General features: G+C 44.3%; 2 protein-coding genes across 3 annotated transcripts in view; one reads left to right on the top strand and one right to left on the bottom strand.

The window, feature by feature from the left end:
* Positions 1 to 325: 325 nt before the first annotated feature.
* Positions 326 to 9,106, bottom strand: LOC130123936 (protein zyg-11 homolog). 2 transcript variants are annotated; one of them, XM_056293266.1, is made up of 14 exons: positions 8,888 to 9,106; positions 8,222 to 8,387; positions 7,222 to 8,033; positions 6,481 to 6,621; positions 5,812 to 5,988; positions 5,031 to 5,095; positions 4,659 to 4,758; positions 4,153 to 4,203; positions 3,419 to 3,580; positions 2,939 to 2,986; positions 2,174 to 2,374; positions 1,994 to 2,046; positions 1,434 to 1,531; positions 326 to 998 (listed from the first exon to the last, which is right to left on the bottom strand). In XM_056293266.1, the coding sequence occupies exons 1-14, from the start codon at positions 8,888 to 8,890 to the stop codon at positions 817 to 819; spliced, it is 2,259 nt and encodes a 752-aa protein (XP_056149241.1). In that variant the 5' UTR covers positions 8,891 to 9,106; the 3' UTR covers positions 326 to 816. The 2 variants fall into 2 exon arrangements, with proteins under 2 accessions (XP_056149241.1, XP_056149242.1); XM_056293267.1 differs by lacking the exon at positions 2,939 to 2,986.
* A 3,010-nt stretch (positions 9,107 to 12,116) lies between these two features.
* The window catches only part of angptl1b (angiopoietin-like 1b), a 12,905-nt gene continuing 6,600 nt past the window's right edge, over positions 12,117 to 18,421 (top strand). The window contains exons 1-2 of the mRNA XM_056293218.1: positions 12,117 to 12,233; positions 15,528 to 16,366. Of these exons, the coding sequence (XP_056149193.1) occupies positions 15,565 to 16,366 (802 nt within the window). The 5' untranslated portion in view covers positions 12,117 to 12,233; positions 15,528 to 15,564. The remainder of the gene's footprint in view (positions 12,234 to 15,527; positions 16,367 to 18,421) is intronic.

Below are 18,421 nucleotides of genomic sequence, written 5' to 3'. Positions count from 1 at the left end.
AATCCAAGGTCAAAGGTTATGTTTCAATCAGTAAATCCCTTAAAAACTCCTTCAGACTATTTAAAAACATGAATCAAGGGGAAATGACCCTTAAAATTTGAACATGACGGTATGGCTCAAACATTTGTTTGAGCTTGTTAATCCACTTTTCAAAAGGAATTATTAATAGGCCAAGTTAGGACAGACTCCATGGATGCCTATGAGCAGTCCCCTCTTCTTGCCTGTGTTACATAAAATGATGAATTCTGTATCTAGGATACATTAGAGAGCCGATCGAGGGAGGAAAGAGAGGGTGAGGGGAGGAGAGAGATGGAGTAACGTACTTTGATTTCGAGCATGACTGTTTTATAATGACGCCCTCGGTTACAGATCCAATGCGTATTACAGCTGGGCAGAGCACAAAGGGTTCAGGATGTTTCGCTAACTTACCACAGGACACGTATATCTTTTTTCTTTTTTCTGCTCACTTCTATTAAATTAATAATGCATAAAGTGTTTTTCCAGACAGATTCTGAGAACAAAATTGCCCTGGAGCTACAGTACAGTGTTTAAGCACCATCTAGTGACAGTCTTGGGATCTAGCCATAGAGCTGAAAAAAGCGTTGATAGAAAAGGTATTCATATGTCTCTATTAATTGGAGTATTCATTCATACATAATACATTTCAATGAATATTTCCTAAAATGAGATTTAAATAAAAATCTTACCTCAAAATACTTACAAATAATCACATTCCTCCGAACTCACACCTCTATTTTCCTGAGCATAAGTCTAAAAAAATGCACAACATTTACATTTGTCATCCCGGTGCTGAAATCATGAACTTTGAGGTCCTGGCTGGTTGTTGAGGGGCCTTGTGTGACTCGGATGTTGATCTGCCATACAGAGGATGAGCTCTACCAGTCTTCTGATGTCACTGTGGGTGTCGGTGTGTGCTGCCAAACCCCTCAGCAGATTGACGACACCTTCGCTCCGGAGCATACTGCAGTAATGTGTAGCTAGAATAAAAAGAGAGGTAGAGGAGGGGTGTTTGTGTGGATGAGGCGGCAGTAGTGAGGGAACAAGAGAAAGGAATCAAACCAGAATGACCGGTCAACACTGATCAACCCCGCCATCACATTATCAGTGGTGCCCAACACGGTGACTATATCCATCAATTGATAAATCCATCTTTTACATTTTAACTGCTAAAATCCAAACTGATGATCGATCAAATGAGGTGAAATTTGGTCCGTCCTCTGAGCAGCTCCATTTCACATTTGATAGGATAACATAGTCCTCATTAAATAGAGAGCAATCACAAAATAAAAACTGACAAAGGCAATGATCCCGTCTATCCAATACATATAACACCCTGCAGCCATCACGGCTAACCCTCCTGCAAGATCCCCCCAAATAAAACACTTCCACGGTAGTCCGTTTGTTTGTCTTACTGTTCTGACTGCAGACCAGATGTATGGCCCAGGCAGCCCACAGTTGCACCCCAGAGGGCTGGGAGGTCTGGAGCAGAGGGATGAACGGACGAAATGATCTGAAATGAAAGAGTAAAGTGAGACGGGAAGGAGATACAGCATAACTGGGTCCAATTGCATTTGCAACTAATTACATTATGAACATTTGTTTTACATTGTCTAGGGCCCCTGACAGGTGGCGTTTGCAATACCCGCACCAACCAGACAGTACAAGATAAGCTGTCAATCACTGGAAATGACACTAGAGTGAGACCTCCTTTTGATTATCTAAAACTTTCTGTGACTCTTTTCTGCACTGTTAGTCAGTCCTACCATGATGGTGCCTATGTGACAGCACTGAGGGAACTAAAAACCAAAAGCAAAACCATAAAAAAGGCATTTTCAAACAATATAATTAGGTGTAAAATATAAGATCTAGTTCAAGTAATATTCCCAAATAAAATAATTGGAATAATTTGAAAATGCAGGTTGTGGTGCTTATAATTTGTATTTTCGTTAGTTTTTTTTTCTCCCCCACTCACCTGTAAGACACCATTTCTCTCTCAGGTGGGATCCATGTCATTATGCAAGCATGCTGAAAAAAGGGGGGAAAAAGTCGAGGAAGTCATAGATTCACTTACTGCCTGATGGCACATGAACATACAGACCACCATTAACCACTGTCATACCCCCCAATACACACACACACACACACAACATACTAGCTGTTCCAAAATGGCTGTGTGGAGCTCTTCTTCCAGCGTCCAGGCCTCTGGTCTGGAGGTGAGCTGAGCCAGGACCCCCCCAGCAAAGTAGCGGACCCCGACCTCCACCTGGGAGTCCTGCAGCAGGTTGAGGATGTGCTCCAACAGGTCCTCTTCCATCAGGTCCCCCTGCAGATCCACCACCTCTGCTATGTTGTTCTAGAACAACAGGAGATAAGATGGTGCTGAGCTCAGCTGAATAGTAGTAATGAAAGTAAAAATAATCAATACAGCGTGTCGCCTTATCACACAAGTGTTAAAGGTCACAAGATAAGACTGGGGGGCTGGGTGTACAAATGAATCCACAAAATTTTCAGCATGCAAGTCACTTTGCATCCACAAGAATTAGTACCCTTTCCACAGACAGAATCATATTAATTCATGTCGGGAAATCAACTTCAAATGGTGTTGAAGAATATGAAAATAGCTAACAGATCTTCCAAATTCCAGATGCTTTTCTTTCTGGGGTCACAAGACAGCAGGATCCATGTATGAGAATGGTTGTACAACAAAAGTAAGAAGTTGGGGAAAAGTTACAACTGGACTATAAGAGAATCCAGCCCTTTAGTTTAAAGGAAGAGTGATTTCTTTTTGAGCAGATACTCTCTGTGTAGGCTTCAAAAATCATTCTTAAAAAGCTAAAAATATTAAAACATGCATGTTTATGTTACAACAGGTAGCACACTGACTAAATGACACACCATGTACACACACCAAACCCACCAGAAGGCCCAGAACTTTCTGCTGAATGGACGATTCAGTGTAGTAGGACTGCAATGCAAAAAGGGGGCAGCAAGAGGAGATAGAATTGCAAATTTTGTGAAACTTTGTACAACTCATACTGTATTATAATAGGTTCTAGGATCTATAGAGAACAAGTATTTTTCATTCATTTTTAAAGAATATAATGTTCAGCAACTGTATTTCATGTATATGTAAGTGCTTCTAGTATATTCTCATGTTCTCTTATGTGTGTGTATGAGCTCAGGCACAGCCATATTGCTGTTTGTATACAATATGCATGTGTGCATGCTCGCTTGTGTGTGTGGATTCCTGCTAATATGACTGTGGCGTGCTTGTGTGTGTGTGTGTGTGTGTGTGTGTGTGTGTGTGTGTGTGTGTGTGTGTGTGTGTGTGTGTGTGTGTGTGTGTGTGTGTGTTTCACTGAGTACACCAGTGTTTGCTTGGGCTTTATGACATTACCTCCAACACCTCCTCATACAGCTCCAGGCCCTGGCATTGGATGAAGTGGCGGGCTGCAGTGGGCGTCTCATCGGTGAGGTTCCAGAGAGCACTCAGGGCAAACTTCAGAGTGGTGTCCACCACGCCCATCATCGCTTTCTGCTGCACAATACCCAGCAGCTGCTATCAGGGAGAGAATGGTGGAAAGAGAGGAAGAGCCGTGAGGAACTGACAGTGAGGTAGGTAGGAAGGGAGAATGAGAACGAGAGAGAAAGCAAGAAAAAAGACGGGGTTAGGATATACAGAAAGAAGAGATGGCAAAGACAGCATGAAAGAACAAAGACAGATACAAGGTTCAACTTTCATACCATTTTTAGAATACAGTAGACATTTACTCCCTGTTGTGTGTGCAGTGGTGAACTAAATAATAGTACAACTGAAATACAGTTTACAAATGACTGCAAAAACAGATAAACACTGTATAGACAGATTCAAGCAGAAGGACGACTGGGTTTGACTGCATAGAGGTATAGAGAAGTACGGAATAGCAAAGTAGTGGTAAATAGAGAAGGCAAAAGTCAATGGAGAACTGCAGAAAGCGATAGTGCAGAGTGAATGAAAATATACAGTACGTAATTGAAAACCAGAGAGAAGGAGTAGGGGGAGAAGTAGAATCACACATATTTCCACTGCTAGACAAAGGAAGTAGTGTAAGATTGAGATTGAAAGTAAACACCGTGTAACGGTACACATACCTTCATAATAGACTTGTCAGTGCCCAGCTGTGCGGTCTCCTCTGTGGACAACTGCAAATAAAACAAACAGATCAGTGGTTGACTTTTTGCCAAGTCAAAACCACAAGTCAACATGTGAATCATCCCTAAAAATAACAATGAGATGGAGCTCACTTGAAGATAACCCTTGTGGGATAATGTATCAATACATTTCAATACTTTACCTTGCTGTTTGCCATGCATAATTTACTAGTCTACAGGGTTTCATCAGATTTCACAGAGAAATAGGCTCATTAACTACCAAACACAACTGAATGAGATCATAAAACAGGAAATTGAGGCTACTTTTTGCAATGGTGATTGAACCCCAAATTTCCAAGTATCAGACTATGTCTAAAATACAACCAAAACTGGTGTTAATTGAATGTTGCCTGTTAAGGCGTGATGCTTAATAGATGGGAATAAGAAGTGCCACACTATTGTAACTGGAGCTGAACAATGGAGAATTACTGCACGTCTGTCTTGACCTTTGCTACTAGAATAGAGATGACAGCCACAGCCATTCTCTGCAGGGTGGGATCCTCGTGGCTGCTCAGCAAGCTCATCACCAGCTTGGCTGCTAAATACCTAAACCACAGAAATGGCATTGAGATCACACACAAAACACTGACAAGGCTTGGATCAAAGTAAAGGTCGACATTCACTTTTCTGCAAGTCTACTCCTTAGTCAAAAAGCCTATTCGGTGTTTTTACAATTTACCAGAACTTTTTTTTCAAATTCAGGATTCAGTAGATACATTGCTTAGTATGGATAATATAATACAATATACAGATAAATATTGACATTGCAGAAGTTTTGTGTAACATAGCGCAACCTAATTGGTGTAAAATAAACTGACTTGTCAAAAGGAACATCCTGAAGGATGTAGTCGCTGCACAGCGCAAGCAGACAGTTCTTCTGCACCTGAAGAGAAGGAGACAGAGAACGCAATGAACAGCAATATGGGCAAAAGACTTCCATATGAGTACATTAAAATGATTTTTAGATTATAATGTGATGTGAATTGACGTGTCCTTGTTTGTGTATGTGTGTGGGAGAGAGGACGAGAAAGAAATGGAGAGCGACAGAAAGAGAGAGAGAGAAAATATTTTCATACATAACAGTGCTATCATAAAATGACAAATACTCTACATGTTTATCAAAAGTTCACTTTCAGCTTTGGGCAAGCTTTTCAAACTTTTACAAATAGGAAAAATAAACTGCTGTGTCCCCATTTGTTTCTACAAAAGAAAAAATCTGTGAGGGACATCCCACAATCCCACCTGTACGTGTATTTTGATAACCCTTAAAGTTGCAGCTCTTATTCACATATTTATGGTGTAATTCAGTCAGAAAAGGAACAAGATTAAACTACGAACGCAACTGACTGTGTAGTATGTAAAAACACGAGCTTAACAAGGCGCTCCAAACAAAACTAACGTTGGTGATCAAACTTCAACGAGAAGACAGAGACAGTTGACGCTGTTACCAAATCCAACAAGCTCAAGTTAGATATTTACTCAACATCAGGCCAACAAGTCGACTAGTGACAACAGATGCATCTGTGTTTGGTGACAGCTTGTTGCTCTGTAACTACATTGTAATGACAGCAGCGTGGACCATGGATGAACTCTCCCTACCTGCTGGTGGTTGGGGAAGCTGTTCATGGCATGCAGCAGCTGGTTGACTGCGCTGCTGAGCAGGTGAACGGGCATGGACTCCGCCAGGTCCTGGGTGGTCAGGTTGAACACACACGCCGTGGCCACTAGCTGCACATGCAGGGAGCTCAGGTGACTCTGCATCCCACTCACCACCAGCTACAAGTAAAAGGAGGTCAAAGTAAGTTTAGCATCAGATTCACCATACGGGCTTGTTTTTTGAGACCGCTAACAGATGCTTCTACACCCAGAACTAGGTAGGAACGTCTGGCTAGACGGGATGGGTGAGGCAGAGCAAAGGTGGGGTAGGATGAGGAGGGAGTTTCAGGCTTTCCCCTTCTTCACCAGCAACCACTGTGGTGTTCTCGTCCAAGGTATTTTATGTACAATTGCTCAAAAGGCATCATTAACAGTAAAAAAAAAACTACTGGTAGTCGTATGACTTTTCCTAGGTACTGTACCATTCCAAAGCCTCTGGGCAGAAGAGGGATGAAATATGTGTAATGGTTGAATAACAGTTTTGATTAATACCCATTCCAGTACATATTTTGTGTAGTGCAATCCAATCTTTGATATCAAAAGATTCTGCCTTTTGTACAATAGTGACCAGGATGTCCTGTGTGAAGAGGAAAGGGGTGTGTAGTGAGGCACCTTGAGGATATTTGGGCGAGGTTTGTCCATGTTAGCAGTTATATTGTAGAGATGGATGAGTGCCTCTTGTGTGAAATTCTCCCTCTCATTGTACCTTCTTAATGCCTCACATACCTGGTTCTCATTGGCCTCTCCTGCCACCTGGTCACATGCACGCACACACGCACACACACACGCGCACGCACACACACACACACGCACACACACACACACACACACACACACACACACACACACACACACACACACACACACACACACACACACACACACACACACACACAGCAAGTGAGAACTGTCAGAAATTGAACTGAGCAAGAGGTCATACAACTGAAAAAGCCATAACATCCTCTAAAATGTTCACACCTCCAACTAAGTCAAACTGAAAACAATGTCATAAGAATTTAATAAAAAAAATATGTAAAACAACCTAAGTCCAAATGACATAGAAGTTCCAAGAATTTGAATACTCAAACTGCCCATAGGTGTGAATGGTATGTGAGTGAGTGTGTGTGGGCCCTGTGATGGACTAGTGACTTGTCCAGGGTGTCTCTGCCTTCTGCCCAATGCCTGCTAGGATAGACTCCTGCTCCCCCCCTCCCCCACAAATTAGATTAGGAGGGTACAGACAATGGATGGATGGAATATAAACCAAGAGATTTAAATCTTTACTTAACTTGAATTATTTAAAAGTGTGTGTAATATTCTCAGATTGTCTTATAACAACAGAGCAATTATTACTTTTAAATTTCTCTGTGAAGAGAAGATGTCACAGGAGCTAACACCAGTGGCCAACAGGCCCAGGAACACCAGTCCACTCCTGGCCTCCACAAATGCCCTGATTGCTGCCTCTGAGATTCTCTTACGTCCCGACACGTCCAGAGAAATGAGGGAAGGGAGGACTTGGGGGCTTCCCTCCAGAAGTTGGCGCACCGCTTCATCTTCCTTCCCAGTGGCATTGTCATCGGTGGATGATCCAACAAAGCGGTCATCTGAAAAGTCCAGGTGCCTGAGACTGTGGAGCTGGCTGAGGACAAAAAGCAACCTTGTGGGGGACATATCAAGTTGCCAGAGTCTGTGGGCAATCAAAGATCTCAGGGTCACTCTGCACTCCAGGAGGGCTGTGAGATCTGTGACGGCACTACTGGAGATATCCAGGCTCTCCAGCCGAGGGAGAGAGCAGATGTCCTCCAGGACAGCATCACTCAGGTCTGTGTTGGCCACTGCCAGCCCCTTCAGGCCCTGGAGGGAACTAAAGCCTTTAACACGTGTCCCTCCATCCTCCCCAAGAGACTCCCAGTCCAGATGCAGACCATTCAAAGACAGTCTCTGTAGGCTGTGTCTGCATTCTGGGTTGGAGGCCAGGCCTGAGAGGATGTCAGCCCCAGTCAGATTCCCAGGGATCCAGGAGGCATCCAGTTCCTGAAGGCGGTGAGGGGAGAGGGCAAGGCGAAAGGCTTCTGCAGACACCGGACAGCAGCGAATAAATGCTTGTCGCAGGCGGAGCTTTTTGTAGTCACGGAAAATTCCAATGGTCCTGTCGCTCAGTCGTCCTGGGGAGGAAGATGTGAACAAATATCTTAAGAACAACATAAGCAATTCTAGTAGGGTTTGACCTTAACGTCGACCCTGAGGAGTGAGACCACTTGCTCCTCCCGCCAATGAAGCGCTGAGTTTGAGGGCCGTAGTTGCTCTCAGTCTCTATCTGATACTGTTGGACTTTACTGTCCTCCTGGCTTACCGTCAGCTGCCATCTCACGCAGTAGCTGGTCAGCCACTTCCTGTGGGAGAACTGGGGCCCAGCTGAGGCTCAGGGAGCCATCTGCTCGCCTGACACACAAAAGGTCGAGGCAGCGGCACACCTGAGCCAGACACAGGCCGGACAGGGCCCTGGGGCCTTCTGCATCCTAGAATCACATCAGAAGTCATTTCATTATCTGATTAAATACAAAATGTTTGAGGACAAGTGCAATGGAATTCATGATCTTGTTCTTTTTTTCTTTATTATCTCATTAATTCCTCATTAGATCAAAATGTGTGAAAGGTCTATATGACTGCCTCATTCACCATACTACTTGCAGTGATGTCTAGCAAAGAAACATGTTGTTTTCAGAATAATCGTGATATTTTGGAAACGCCTATGATTAGACGGTTAACCGCGCTTAGAGGGTCGCACCCACAGTGTCACTGGGTCTGCAACACTACAAGCCTTCTAATTATATCCGTAACAGATGAGTTTAGTGCAGTCACGTAAGCCCCGCTAAATCAGCTAATCCAACTGATCTCTGCTGGGCAAGTGGACAGAAGAATGGCCATGAAGCCAAGGTATGTGTGTTTTTTGAGGTTAGCAAACATCAAAAGAGCAACGCAAAGAAACACAAGCGAGATTAGAAAAGATGCAACTCACCATATTCGTAAAGTAAACACACGGCAAAGACAAAATACACAGAGACTCGATTGTAGATCATAAAGCTCTGGGTTGAAATTTTAAATCAAGCTGCATTATTTCATACAAAAGAGTTAGTCCGATGACACAAACTCCTTTAGCAAATGACACAAACTGTTAAAAAGTTTTGTTTGTTGTTTTTGTTTTTAGTTTATTAGCCGGTTTCTTGTTTCAGTCGCTGCTGTCGCCATCTCGTATGGACCTGTCACAGCCTGGCCACTTCTGATTGGTCCAAAAAAAGACAACAACTTCCGATTGGCCAGCCTCGCTACGTCACCAACCAAGCTTTTGCATTGGTGCAGACAGTTTGCGCCGTTGTTTAGCAGTCTGTCTGCCTGATTATTAATTTGTGTTTTTTTGCCTATCTATCTATCTATCTATCTATCTATCTATCTATCTATCTATCTATCTATCTATCTATCTATCTATCTATCTATCTATCTATCTATCTATCTAGAGATCGATACTTTTATTTACTTTGTTAGTAACTCCCTTATTATTTGTCCTTATTAAAGTACAAAAGAAACAACGAGGAACAAGTCGAAAGAAGAAGATTAAAGTACAAAAGAGTGTTTGCAAGTCCCTGTGGCAATGGACTCGCAGGGGTTGTTAACGCCTTTAGCCACAAGGAGGGGCAATGAGCTCACTGAGGGAGCAGTAACTCAAACCTATTACCTACAAGAAGTCAAATTCCTTTTACGTGCGAAGTTCATTTGATCATAGAATTGATGCTAATTTCTTGCCGACAAAGGACAGAGAAATTACGCACACGCACGCACGCACGCACACACACACACACATACACACACATACACAGACAGATGCTTACGACTGAGAAACTCTAAACTGACTGAGAAATTAATTTATTGTAAGGAGTGGATCATTTGGATAAATCCCTATCGGCCTTTTAGTGTCCAGACGGAGAAGAAATACTCTCTCTCTCGTCATTGCGTTGTATATGAACTGAAACATTCAGAGCCACACGTCAAATAAAGCCCCATGTAATTGAGGTTAAATGCAGCAGGAGTACTCCTCTCTTTAACTTACTAATACAGGGACAGCAATGACCAACAATATTATTTATCATTGTTCCCAGGTTTTCTCTTATTTTCTATTTCTAAACAAAAAAACAAAAAAACAAAACAAAGTACATCTAGGAAGAAATAGGTTTTTTTAAAATGTATTATTGTTCCAGAAAAATTCTCTTCAAGGCATGAATACAAGTGAGATGTTAGGTGTCTCAGCTGCCTTTAGAAACCTTTCCCTGGAAACACACACATGCTTAGATAGGAGGACCTCTGTCTTATACAGACATCCGCCTTGGTGACAGACACACACACACACGCACGCACATCACACACACACACACACACACACACAGTGCAGCATATGCTCTAATACCCACACACACTTGAGGACGTACGCACTTAAACTTTCCTGTTGAGTTATCGCATTAGCAAAAGCAAACGTTTTCTCCCACGTGCAAAAGCATTTTGCAACAGAGAAGTCCCATGATTCTAAGGCTGCACTTCCTCCCCTGTCAAAAACCATATCACCAAAAGGTGTCCTTTTTGCCTGCGAAGAGCGCTGCACATTGTGTCAACATCCAAATAAACACATCTGCCAATAACTCAAAGGAGACACATGCACACATCCTTATGCAACAAACAAAATGAGAAAAACTCCCATCCAAAACAGACCTCTTATTATTGTACTGAAGCTACTGGATTATGGGATCATGGGCTTGATAGGAAACAGGTTTGTAAGGCGGAACAAAAATGACTGAGAAATAGTTCTGTGTGGTTGTGTGAATGAGGCGAATGGTTGCATGCATGCTTTGACTGAATGGGAGTTAGCGTGTGCTGCTCTGTGTGTGTGCGTGTGTGTGTTTCTGAGACAGAGACAAAGAGAGAGAGAGGGGGGGAGAGACAGAGATGGAGGGAGAGAGAGAAAGAGACAGAGAGATTTGATTTTCAACAATACTTTAATAAAAATTGCAAAAAAAGTTACAACATAAAGACCAACATGGTCAGTAACACAAGATTCACAGAATCTGAATCATCTCAGGACACTCCCCAAGATCAGCTCATCAGAGAGAGAGGGGGGGGGGGGATGGAGAGAGGGAGATGTAGAGGGAGAGACACAAAGAGAAAGAGAGAGAGAGAGAGAGAGAGAGAGAGAGAGAGAGAGAGAGAGAGAGAGAGAGAGAGAGAGAGAGAGAGAGAGAGAGAGAGAGAGACACAGAGAGAGAGACAGAGGGAGGGTGAGGGAGAGACGAGAGAGAGAGAGAGAGAGAGAGAGAGAGAGAGGGTGAGGGAGAGCAAGAGAGAGAGAGAGAGAGAGAGAGAGAGAGAGAGAGAGAGAGAGAGAGAGAGGGAGGGTGAGGGAGAGACGAGAGGGAGAGGGAGAGAGCGACACAGAGACAGAGAGAGAGAGAGAGGGAGGGTAAGGGAGAGACGAGAGGGAGAGGGAGAGACAGAGAGACACACACAAAGAGATAGAGACAGAGATAAAGAGAGAGAGAGAATGGCAATTTGATGATTTTATGTATTAGTCATTAATATAATTAATGAGAAGTGAAGTCAAATGTGTTTATGTAAACCTACATCACAGTTACGTCCCAGAGGGCTTTACAAGCACGTCACATTCTCCAACACAGGTAAACATAATGGATGACAATGGACAGCACCCCCTGTTGCATCCTCGGTCCTCGATTCACATAAGGAAAACCTCCACAGGAGTTTTGACTAAGAGTACCCATAAAGAGGGCAAACTAATGTGCAGGAGACTGGCTTAGTGCATATGTTCATGAGAAATAATGGATGAATGCATGGCCATTAGGTTTGTGTCACTGCCGCATCTTGGCTGTGGACCAGTCCCATTTCATCATTTCTTTCCCCTCGGCTACTTTCTTGTTTGCCGTGAAACCTTATATCAGGAGGAGTCCTGTCATTCTTGCTAAACTGTACATGACATTAGGGGAGGTGGGCAGGGCAAACCCTCCTCAAACTACAGTGAAAAACAAACTATCAGCCCACCCACCGCACCCACCCCCTTTACTCGGCGCTCACGGACCACCCTCCAGTATTCTCTTAGTGGACCGTGTTTGCCTGTGTCATAGCTGAATGCTGCTTCTGGTTGCAAATGAGACCAGAGACATAGAGGGACTGTGTGAGTGAGTGAGTGAGTGAAAGAAGGAGAATGAAGGGCATGCATCTGCACAGGAGACACTACTGAGGAACCAACCTGGGCCCTTACCTGCAACCCGCACACAGCCGACACAGACTGCACCGGCCCCTTAACACAGGTATCAATATCGTCTGTGTATATCTTCTCTCATGTGTCTGTTCAGGTCACTGTATGAAATTCATATCAAATGCATTTTTCTTTCTTTCTTTTTTTTTTAATTTAAAATTTTGAAATTTGAAAACATTTCAAATGCAGGTGATCATTATAAATCAGGATTTGCAAGTTGAGCTGTCTAGTCAAATAAAAAGGCTAAACAGTAAAAGCTCTGTCTGTTTTGGAAGTTTTAATTAAATATAGTGTCAGCTTTTGAGCATCTTTTATTGATTTCTCAGGGCAAATTTTGCACTTTATCCACGGCTCTTCATAATTGCCATGCAATTTTGCACTAATGGGTAAAGCTCTCGTTTACTTGTTGCATCAATTCCAAAAGGAAGTTTTAGAAAACTTTTCATTTTTCCTCTCAGTGCCTACAAATGGTGGCACTTTCTAATTGCATGTGTACTTCTGCTCCTTACGGTTCTGTGAAATAAGTCATGTGCAAGATTCAGTGTGTCATAGGAAATTCAGGATGACATTTCCCATTCACCAGACAGAATTTATCAGTGGCACCATCAGAATAGCTTGTGGGCTTATTGGCGCAGCCCGAGTGTATCGCTGGCGCTCTGTCGAAATATTTGACTGGATGAATGAAATTTGATTTTTCTGCATTTGCGTGTGTCTTATATGGTGAAGTAAAGGGGGGGCGGGGGGAGTATTTATCCAGAAATTACTGCTAACTTTTTGGAAAGCTCTTCAGTGATGGGCAAATCAATGGATAAGTAGGCTGCACATAATGAAATAATACCCAGTTTGAAACCGTTTCATCCCACGTCATGCAGCAGTCCGGTTGAGTGGATTTATTTGTGCAAAATCTTTGTAACGGGATGACTGAGATGAATTTGCGCAGACAAGCAGACTGCACTGGCACTGTCCATGTTCCCCTGGGCCGGGGCACACAGCCACCACAAAGTTTAACCTGTCTACTTTCTAATGCCTCCATTTATACAAATGAGGCGCTGGTCCAGCTCTGAGGGAGGACGGGGTAAAATGTCTTTTCAATAAGTCAACAAATAAATGGCAAGAGAGCTGCTGTGGCCGACTTGCTGAAGACCGGCAGGGTGTTAACGAGAGCGCGAGACTCGGCGGTCATAACTGCTGATGAGATTCACGGCCCCGGCTGTGACGCTCACCAAGCCTCTGTGTAAACACTGTCATTCAAGTCCCGGAGATTCATATTGTGTAGCTGTGGAGCCGTGCAGACTGGGCAATTGCTGCAGCCGAGCCACTCAGGGTGTTGAGCTATCACGAAGGGGAGAAAGGAAAAAAAAAAGCTCTCTGGTTAGTAATAACATCTGGCCGATGGTGGCAAGGTGATTTTGAGCTGTGACACATGGCCTATTTCGCTCTAAGTCTCCTCTCTCCTTCACTCCCCGTCACTAACTCAGATGGTTTATAATCCGACACACATTGAAGCTGTAATAAATTGTATCCCATCTGTTATGTGTAAATTATAGGCATTGGAAATGTTCCCTTTCTTTCCAAAAAAGAAAAAAAAATTATACTGTTGCTGTATTTTTAAGCCAAACAAAGCAGAAATGGGAAATTAATCTCAGCTAAAACTCTTTTTTCTGTCAACAAGTCAGTGTACTTTCGCGAAAGCACACAAATTTTATATCATCTATTTTCTTGCAGACAAGCATGCTTTTTCCCCATCGACAATGATAAAGGGAACTATTATGCTGCAACAGCAATTTGGGTTTAGGTAATGCTTTTGGATCGGTCCCATTAGTTGTGGTTAGCACTTTTCAGTGCAACTAAACATCAGGAGGAGACCACAAAAAATGATTCAGTGCCCCCGCTGTCTCTGTCTTTCAGTCAGCGCTGCCTCCCTGGCATCTGTTTGAAATCCTCAGTGGATTTGTTTTGATCGGCGCCGATGTGAAGTAGGTCGTATTGTGTGCCTGTCAAAAGTGTTGGATGATAGTTATTAAACCCCCTCGGCCATATTCTCCACAGACTGTCCTCGAGCTGGGTTTGGCAGGAGGGCCAAGATCGGTCTTAGGTTGGACAGCCATTGCCCCACTTTTAGAGCCAAAGCCCGGCTATTGACTATGGAAGGATGAATCTTTCACTTAGAATGCATTTTTGAATGTCACCCTCCCTTGCTCCATTCGTTGCTGTCAAAGCCAATGAGATCAAAACACAAGCTTCCCTTCCAAAAATAGACTCCAGAAAACATTACTCACAAATCGGGGGTTCTTGCTCCTGCTGCTGCTGCTTCACAAACATACCAAATCCCTTCATTTCCCACCAAACTTATTTTATTCTAAATAATCTATCTATTTACGCAAGCAAGGCAAAAAAAAAAAGAAAAAAAAAGGAATGCCTTAAAAATTAGTCAGTGGGATCCAGTATTGACCGCCTGCCAACGCCTTCCCTTCACCCTCAGCATTTAAACAGCTCTGCATTTTGACCAATAAATCTGTCAGAGAACTGCATGACTATCATGACATATTGCTTATCGTCTGGGGCCAAACAAACTCCATTTTCGGAAACTATTTTCATTGTCAGACTCATCTACCGAGAGAGCTGATGGGTTTTGACACTAATGCTTCACACTGCAAGTCAATGAAGGAAGTGCAAAAGGCTGCAGGAGGGCTCCGAGGAAACTCTAAACAGGACCGATCTACACAGTAATGTGAAAACCAGACTTGTACACACCCAGACATTCGATACAGATGTGGTATGGTGCAGAATGAATGAACACCCAGGGGAAACCGAGAATTAAACATGAATTGTGATAACAGATCAGAGTGGGCTTTCCCCGCTCTACACCCCCCTCCCTCTTATCAAAGAGCCACAAGGCAGATTTTGCCAAGGTCAGATCTGTCTGCAAGAATGATGAGTGGGGGGGGGGGGGGTCAAGGCTGTGCCACTGGACATAGTCCTTTTTTTTCACATTGTAAATGTTCAATCTCTTCATATGACCATTATTCTGTTTAGTCTAGACTAGACACCAGACACCAGAAACCAGACACCAGACACCAGAAACCATCTCCTCTGCAATTCCAGTGTTTGCCCATTGGGGTACTTTGGTTTCACAGGCACCATAGTTACTGAACCTTTTTGTATTAGAGGGGAAAACAAAACATCAGCATTATAGAGGAGTTGACATACGGCGTGCCAAAAAGAAAACTGAACAAGAAGCACATGACGGGCACACCAAAAAGAAAAGTATGTGATTGCTTTACACGTACTGTAGCTCAAATAAAGTAGATCAGTGCTAACCCACTCTTCCCTGCCCATGTTGTAGATCATTAGTTTGCTTGGCGAGAAGGTGAGGAGGAACCATGGAGCCTGGTGTGTGGAGCTTATTTATCCTGTTTGGACTTTCCCTCTGGTGCAGCAGCGAGGGCCTTACCAAGCACCCCATCTTTAGCCGGGTACGGAGGGCACCGGAGGACAGAGGTGAGTCTAAGAAGTGTTCCTACACCTTCCTGGTCCCCGAGCAGAAGATCACAGGCCCCATCTGTGCCGCCCGGGGCTACGCAACCGACAAGGACCGCGTGACGCGTCTGGACGTGGCAGCAGTGCGTGACCTAATGTCGAAACAGCGTCGGGAGATGGAGACGCTGAAGCTGGTGGTGGATGTGGACGGCAACCTGGTGAATGAGATGAAGCTGCTCAGGAAGGAGAGTAGGAACATGAACTCGAGGGTGACCCAGCTCTACATGCAGCTGCTTCACGAGATCATCCGGAAGAGAGACAACTCCTTGGAGCTGGCCCAGCTGGAGACTCGCATCCTCAATGCCACCACTGAGTCGCTACGCCTGGCCTCGCGTTACCGGGAGCTAGAGGCCCGGTACGCGGCCCTGTCAGCGGTGGTGAACAACCAGTCGGTGTTGATCGGAGCCCTGGAAGAGCGATGCTTGCAGGTGTATGGGCGAAGGCACGAGCAGCCGCCCATGGGCCCCCCACTGGTGCAGGTGGTCCCTGAGAACATTCCTGTGAATGTACCACGTTTCACCAATGAGATCCAGAGGGATAATGCTCGAGCATTTCCCCGTGACAGGGGCTCTCGCTCTGGGCCGTCTCCCACAGATGGCACCCTGGAGGCCCATAAACTACCGGCTGGAAACTTCAGCGCTGAGGGTGAGTGAGTGAGTAATAGAAAGAGAAAGAAAAAGCCAATGTGAGTAAGTAACAGAGCGGTCATATTTATAGAAAAGTGTACAAAGAAGGGCGTCCGGGTAGTCTAGCGGTCTATTCCATTGTCTACCAACACAGGGATCGCTGGTTCGAATTCCTGTGTTACCTCCGGCTTGGTCCGGCGTCCCTACAGACACAATTGGCTGTGTCTGCGGGTGGGAAGCCAGATGTGGGTATGTGTCCTGGTCACTGCACTAGCGCCTCCTCTGGTCAGTCAGGGCGCCTGTTCAGGGGGAGGGGGAACTGGGGGGAATAGCGTGATCCTCCCACGCCCTACCTCCCCCTGGCGAAACTCCTCACTGTCAGGTGAAAAGAAGCGGATGGTGACTCCACATGTATCGGAGGAGGCATGTGGTAGTCTGCAGCCCTCCCTGGCTCAGAAGAGGGGGTGAGCAATGACCGGGACAGCTTGGAAGAGTGGGGTAATTGGCCGGGTACAATTGGGGAGAAAAGTGTGCAAAGATTCGCCTCTCCTACCATTCAAAACTGTGCAAAGGCAAAGAAATAGCATAATTGCTGGTTGTGAAGCAATTTCACCCTTTCATCTTTGCACAAAGTTAATCAATAGTGACCTCTGACCTGTGAATTCACACAATGAGCCAATAGAAATAATTTTGAATGACAGCAGAATGCGAGGGAGGGCAAGTTGAACATATTATTCTTTCTCAAGACTGTAAAAAGCAAGTCTCCTTTAATAAATCCAAGGCACACTGTACTTTCTCAGAGAAACAAGAAGAAAGCCCATAATTTACAAGGCAGAATACAATAATATGCTCCGGTCTTCATCAGGGTCATTGGATGACCTCGACAAAAATCCAAAATGGAGGAGTCCCTCGTCTTGGCTGTGTCCCACCACCCGGAGATCTACAATTCTGTTTTGCCAGAGAATAGAAACAACATTTGAAAAAGCAGATGCAGCCTTGAGACAGGACATGATACAAATTTGCAAACCTGCCCTTAACTATGTGTGACATCATATCCGTCCATGGCTGCCAAAAGTGAACAGTGAAGCCAATCCTCGCACACTTTTCTGTAGATGTGACCGCTCCTTTAAATAACGAATGAGTGCTCTATTGAGTGTGAGGCCGGCTGGGTGAGTGGGTTCAGGTACTGAACCAGGTTCATTCATTCATTCACAAACCGAACTAAAAATAATGATGCAAATGAATTTATTTATAAAAACCGTTCCATTAGAGGCACATTTCTGAAAGCATTACGAGTTGCAAGCAGTTGAAAAGCAGGTAAGAAGCAAAGCAAAATGGACGAGAAGACCGTATAATAGGAATCGGAGCGGAGTGAAGTTTATAGGCAGTTTTTAGGCCTGTTTTCATAGAAGGCAGGATCCGTGGGGGCCTTCAGGTAGTTGAGGGGAGGGGGGGCGACCATTCCAGAGAGCAGGAGGCCTGATCTCCCACAGCGTGGAGCTATGTCTCCGGGTGATGGAGGAGCTTGCAGCCCCTCAAGGTGGTAGTGGTGCTTAGGTGCATGCAGAAAGTCCATAGATGGCACGGAAAGGTCAACAGAGGAAAACTGCGGTAAAATGCAAAACATCAATATGATAATGAGTTTTACAGGCTCGTATAAAAGGTAAAATAACCCCAACTTCCAGTGAGTTGCAGGTGGTTCTGCGGTTTTGTTTTTAAAGGATAAAGATGTGCATATTCAGCTGCTATTAGGTCGAGTGCTCACCAGAAAGAACGCACGCCTCTGTGGAAATTAAAATGTTGTAACGTCTGCCCTTCAGGTTGTGGATATAGAGCAAAGAAATGAGAAGTTGAAAGAAAAAAAACATCTACCCGGTACGATTTTACTCATTGACTGGAATTCCTGACACGTTTAAATTGTCCCGGCCCAAGAATAATATAGTGTGTAGGATTTCAACTCAGCTGTGTCTGAAAGTGAATCCCCTCCTAGACTGCTCCATTGCATGTGAGACCAAGACAAAACCCAGGCCGGCATGATATGTTTCTGCAAACCACAAAGTAGAGGCACTCCTGG

This window comes from Lampris incognitus, chromosome 14 (genome assembly GCF_029633865.1).
Source record: "Lampris incognitus isolate fLamInc1 chromosome 14, fLamInc1.hap2, whole genome shotgun sequence".
NCBI classification, from domain to species: Eukaryota; Metazoa; Chordata; class Actinopteri; order Lampriformes; family Lampridae; genus Lampris; species Lampris incognitus.
Note: the sequence above shows the minus strand (reverse complement) of the source record. Positions and strands in the feature narration are given on the sequence as shown.

Excerpts from the sequence above, each read along its gene's own strand:
- LOC130123936 (XM_056293266.1), bottom strand. Across the intron at positions 5,096-5,811 it reads GCTTCCCCAACCACCAGCAG|GTGCAGAAGAACTGTCTGCT; the intron begins GTAGGGAGAGTT and ends CCTTCTCTTCAG. Across the intron at positions 4,759-5,030 it reads CAGGATGTTCCTTTTGACAA|GTATTTAGCAGCCAAGCTGG; the intron begins GTCAGTTTATTT and ends TCTGTGGTTTAG.